Here is a 6,000-nt window from a genome sequence, read left to right on the forward strand (position 1 = left end):
GCTGATAGAGACTGAGATCTTTGAGATGGAGACATACGCAGATATTCTCTTTGCACCCGTGTATAATTCTGCATCCTTATACAGCATTCTTCACTGCAGATTTTCTGTGTTTCACAGTCTCTTTCTTGCTCTCTCTTCTCTCTCTGTTCACTCTTTGTCTTAGTCATTCACTTCCGCATTGCTTCACTCTGACAAGGTGGTGAATAACAATGACTAAGGAGGAGGAGCCCCAATATATAGGCAAGAAATAGGCCTCAAATAAATGCTAGTCGACCAACATTAATGCTGGCTGATTGGCAACATAAATGCCAAAACTAGCATAAAATGACCACAACAAAAATACCTAAAATAAGTACAAGGTGCCCTGCACTAAATGGCATGCACAAACTCATACATGAACTGACATATCTGCTAACACTGCAAAACAGGGGTTAGTAAGTAGTGAGATGCTCCAAAGCTAAGCAAAACAGAAAGTAAAGCTAAATAAACAATGCAATGAGGATGTATGTGTGAGTGAATGCAACAGAAGACTAAAGAAGGAAAAACTAAGGATGAGGCCACCATCACATACGTCCATTAGCAAGTCTCTACCAAAGAAACGCTTGACAAGTTGGAGAACTTGTCCTACATGAAGATGCAAAGGATCACCTCAAAATGGATGCACAGTGCAATGGAGGAGGAGCTAGTAGACCAATCAGCTACCTTCAAGAGTACTAAAAGATATAGGCTGCTAGAGACTCTAGCCGCATGCCACAACTCTAGCCAGCCATAGGGACAAGTGCAGCAGATGGGGTAGCAATGGGAGGCATAGCCCCACTAGACTGGCCAACAAGAGTGGAGGAAGTCGCAACAGTCTGCTAGGGTTTCTAGTCCTTGGGCCTTGGCACGACACTCCTCGTCCACATGGCTTGATCTCAAGCAGTGTATGCAAAACCTATTTTTCTTAGGAAGTTGTCGCCAAATGGGTTTTGTTTCTTTGGTTCCATCAGAGGAAGGGGTGTCATCCTTATTTTGGCCTGCCTTCACATCTTGTGAAAACTCGCCACCAGTGGTTTCCCTTGCGAGAAAGAGGCAACCTGAATAATAGAATATGGAGGATTTCTTGTGGACTTAATCCTGCAGCCTCATGTAACGCAAGAACTAATACTCAAACTCAAAGAAGGTTGGCAATTAGGGCAACGAGAAAATGTGTTGAACGAAATGAGAGTATTTTTTAGGTAGCTTATTCAAAAAAAACATAACCTAACTGTCGTCTGGAGAGCCGATAGTGGCAAATTTAGTGAGTAACTGCCGGTATTTGGCTAACTTAACTAAACTCCTAAAGCTCAAAATCAAGATTGATACATCAAGTGCAATCTCACGCCGCATAGCAATCAATCAAATGACTCCGACACTCAGATACAAGGGGGAAATGTTATGATTGAGAGTGAAACTCAAGAAGTAACCCTTGCGTTAACTCAACATTAGTTGTGGCATTGTGGGCTCTCCATTGATGGATGTGATCAAGGTGAGCTAATCGAGGATTTGGCAGAGGCTCTAGATCAACAACAAGATCCCAAAGACCCTAGGATTCAAGCACTTGTTACATGAAGTTCAACCAACTGGTGAAATTTGACCCATTAAAATGTGTCTTATCCGTAAAGGCATTCTTGGTCATTGCAACATGAGTGGTAGTGCTAGGACATGGATAAGGTGTGTAATGGGGATAGGGTGGATAGGGTGGGAAAGTGGAGTAAACTTGGGAATTAATCCCACTCTACACCTCTGTCTTGCAAGGTGTAGATGATTTTATCTCTGTTTGGGCTCCCTAACACCAAAACATAAATTTTCCTAATGTGTTTTGCAAGCTTATAGAGATGGATTATTACCGGTTCAATGCTTTTGACAATTTTGAAGAGGAGATTCTTTCTTCTTCTCCTCATTGGCAGTCTTACTAATCCTCTCATTGCGAAGATCAACATGAAGATCAACCTTCAAGGCCTTGTTCTCCCTCTCTTAGGTCGAGAAGGTCAGAGCCTCTTCTCCCCCTCCTGCTTCTCTTCATATACCTTGCAGGGCCCATACTGTTGGCGCATATATTGCCATGATGGCACCCCTATTCAAGTGCCCGTATTACCTTCCTTACCCAAAGAAGATCACCTTGATGGGTCTAATTACTCCCTTTGGTCTTGCAAGGTGAACTGTATATTGGACATCTTTGATCTTTGGAACTTCCTTACCACCCTGGTTTCCCATCCAATAGAGAATCCCCGCATTGGTTCATCTATGGACCACGCCGCTCTATGGGATTGGCTCAACTCGAGAGCCTACTCTTTGCATTTTATAAGCTTACAAGATTTTGTCCTAGTGCATGTGCGCAGGTTGCGACTAGTAGTGGAAGTGTGAACAAAGCTTGCTTCTTTGTACCATCAGAAGACATTTGCCCACTAGATTCCTCTTGATAAGAAATTGCATATGCTCACTATTGATGACTCTCCTTCCATGAAGGATCGCATCAACAAGTTAAAGAATATGAGGGATGAGCTTTCTTTCCTATGCAAGAGCATCTCTTCAAAGGATATGGCCATGATTCTTTTGACTCAATTGCGATCTCCGAAATATAGTGTCTTCTATACTAGCCTTTTTGCATCACGGACCCGAGAGACTCTTCTATGGGAGGAATTATCCCTGCTTGTCTTAGAGCATGATGAGTGTCTCAGAGAGGTTGGAGCTAAAGGATCCTACTTCATGAAGGCTTTTACTTCAAGTTCGGGAGGGGGGAACAAGAAGGATAAGAAGGCCAAAATCAAGAAGCAAAAGCAAGTTCATAATTTGGAGTCTTCCTCGAGCTTTGACACAGATTCAAAGAAGCTTGAATACCCCTATTGTGGAGAGGGCACTCATCCCAAGGAAAAGTGTTGGAAGAAATACCCTCATCTTTGTCCGAGAGTAAAGAATGGTGTTAAAGCATTTGAGTCTTCCTCTACCTCCATACCTGTTGTTACCCATGAATCTGTGTTTCTTCATATTCGTGTGTAGAAGGGGTCTTCTTTAGTGGTTTACTTGTATACAAAAAAGCCCTTGGCTCATTGACAATGGTGCTTTGAGTTATATGACTCTACGAGGAGATGTGCTACAGTACCTTCATCCATCTAAGGGTTTAGTCACTATTGGTGACGCAAGAGAGTTGGCTTTACAAGCTCCATTCCCCTTTTTTTATGCAACGTCCTCCAAGGCAGATTTCCATTGCTCCACCTATACCCACTTGTGCACCATCTATCCCACAAGTTCCTTCCCATACCCCACCATCTCCTATGGTGATTCCCAAGCATCTCCCATCCCTTTCAGAGAGGAACGATATCCATAATGTGATTGTGGATTCCATGGCCCCTAGTGTTTTCGAGAGGGATTTCTAGGTTCATAAGGAGTTTCTTCATCAAGGGACTACATCGACGAACTTCTTCAGTTTTGGTGTTCCTTCTGCCAATGTTGGATCCATTCCATCTTCTTTGGCCTTTCGCCCCATCCAGAATCTGAGAGGAGGTGTTAGCAGTGATATTTGTCATGCACTGTCATCTCATGTCTATGAGCCTTGATCTTAGTAAAATGGGGACATCAGAAACTCTATCATGTGTTTTGACAGAGTAGGCAACTCATTTTAGAGCATGCATTTTTCATTTAAGTCGGGATCTAGGTGTGTTCACACTACCTAACTTATTTATCAGCGATCAGCCCAAATATTGCCACGTCAGCCCCACCATGTCAACATGCAATAGGACTCCATAGTCGACCATTTTTTGGCTGCAAATGGCCACATTTACATTTTTTTGCTATAAATGGCAACAAACTTGACATGGGAAGATATCTCTTTTTTGTCTTTTGCAAGCTCCAGCACACTCCAACATTCAAACATTCCTCTATCTTCCATTGCTACCATCCGTCACAGCAGGCTGATCTGGTACCCTCATTGATGCCTTGAGCTGCGTGCAAGGATTGATCAGTCTTACTTGTATTCAACATTATTCCATTGTTCAATGCAGATTTTTCTCTTCCATTCTCTTCTTTCTTTGCAATCCTCTTCTTCCCTTCTCTCTCTATGTTCATATTTCCTCTTCTATTACACACTCTCACAATGGCAATAGACGGTAGTGCCATTGGGAGTTTGTGCAACGGATGTGATGGTAGGTAATATTTATTGATTCGGCTTTCATTAAAAAAGCCTATGCCTTTGCCATTCAATGTTTCAAGCTCAACATTGCTAATTCTACTAATTACACACACTCAAAAAGGACCTAGGCCTCGGAATTTCATCTTAAGAGCACCATGAGGTCGCCCTTCTCAAAATCCCATTGTTTGTTGTGTTTGTCGAACCAGGCCTTTCATCATGCTTTTTTGCAAATTAGAGCATGTGTTGCCAATAATCATTCTAATTTCATCATGCGGTTGATCTAAGCCTCTCGCCAGCACAACTGAGTGCAAAATCTTCCAAGCAATGGAGTCACTATCAAAATGACCCCCTATAATTCCTGTACATACTTCAGCCCAAAACTTTGTGTATCTCATGCTTGTAGATGCAACATCTTAGCAAACCGTCTTGGCCTTAGAGACACAGCTATTTGGCAATCAATTGGTAGGGTTGCATTTTGATTATGAGTCAACAAAATTGAGCCTTTTCTATCGATCGGTCAAGTATTCCATTTTCCAAGATCTCAACAACATCATCAACCCAATAGGGAGTAAGTTTGGCTTTAAAGATATCCTTTGCTTTAGAGATTTTGAACAAATGTACATTAGAAAGGTCATCCACGATGCCCTTTTTAGGAGGTATATGTGTGTGCACACATGCATGCTTGTACAATATGGCACTTATTGGGTCCATTTGCAAGTCAACCATCGTTGCTAGTCCTTTGATTATGCATCAAGACCTCCAATGTAATGAATAGGTGGCTTGAAACAGTAGAACGGCTTGAAGTTGAAAAATATACAAACATCTTCCAATTTGAAGGTCCCAGGCATTAAGAAAAGGAGGAGCTAAAACCAGCACCAATTGAACTTTCCCAGAAGAACTGTGAGAGCACAGGGGTGACAATGCTGCAGTGAATGTAGGATAGCTAGGACTACATTTTAGACACTTACACGAGGGGCGTCTAATTCGGGAGCATAACCGGCAACCTTTAACATGGTTCTGGTTCATTTCCGGAAATGCCGCTTTAAAAACACTCAGACATTGACCAAATCAAAGCAGAAAAACAGAACGGAGCGGAAGGTAGCAGTGCACATAGGAAGAGAGATCCCTCTCTCTCTCTCTCTCTCTCTCTCTCTCTCTCTCTCTCTCTCTCGCGTTAAGCGCGCTCGCAAAAATGACAAGAGAGTAGGCGATTACCTCGACATACTTGTAAAGGGGCTGGAATCTGGCAAGGCGCACCTCTGCAGGATGTGCGGGCGGGGCTGGGGCAGGGGGGGGCACTCGGGCGAGGTGTTGATTAAGCGTGGCTATAGCGTCGCGGAAAGTCATGGCATGCATCAAGCGAAACGTCAACAATGGAGAACAGGAAGCCGCAGAAGAAGGAGAAGGGGAAGGAGAAGGAGAAGAAGAAGACAGCCACCTTCCGCGAGCTCGCCAAGCCCACCACATGACGTGTGGGTAGGCTTTGCGAGTGTAGAATAGTGCTGGTCGGAAGCGGCCTTTGTAAAAAGCCCTCGGAACAGGCGCTACTCTAAAGTGCCCTTTGCATTCACAGGAGAGGAATATTCTCGTAAAAACGTGATCACATTATCTTAATAGAGCGGTTCTTGCAAACGCAGTTGCAATTACGTTAGTGGACTCTGACCTTGGCCTCCGTATGATATCCCGGCAAGTTACCTTTCCCAATACCGGGAATATTTGCTTATATAGCAAGCTTTTTATAGACCTACCATAGGTCCCCGGCTTTTGGTTGCTCTAGTGTTGTAAATATTTACAAGTGTAGCTATATGACATTTTGTAATTATCTTTTTTGTTGTTTTTTTGTGTTAAAGAAG

The 6,000-nt window shown here is 43.1% G+C and overlaps 1 protein-coding gene across 2 annotated transcripts in view; it reads right to left on the reverse strand.

Moving 5' to 3' along the window:
• Window positions 1–5,668, reverse strand: part of LOC148038445 (folylpolyglutamate synthase-like) — a 157,983-nt gene extending 152,315 nt beyond the window's left edge. The window contains exon 1 of one of the 2 annotated variants that reach the window (XM_087672168.1): window positions 5,373–5,668. Coding sequence is in view for 1 of the 2 variants with exons in the window: in XM_087672161.1 (XP_087528287.1) it covers window positions 5,363–5,614 (252 nt within the window). In the remaining variant the exon portion in view is untranslated. Of the gene's footprint in view, window positions 1–5,362 lie in introns of both variants that reach the window. The other variant, XM_087672161.1, reaches the window with a different exon arrangement.
• Between the last annotated feature and the right edge of the window lie 332 nt (window positions 5,669–6,000).

Source organism: Lygodium microphyllum, chromosome 3 (genome assembly GCF_053477565.2).
Source record: "Lygodium microphyllum isolate KBCC chromosome 3, Lygodium_microphyllum_v1.1.10, whole genome shotgun sequence".
Classification (NCBI taxonomy): Eukaryota; Viridiplantae; Streptophyta; class Polypodiopsida; order Schizaeales; family Lygodiaceae; genus Lygodium; species Lygodium microphyllum.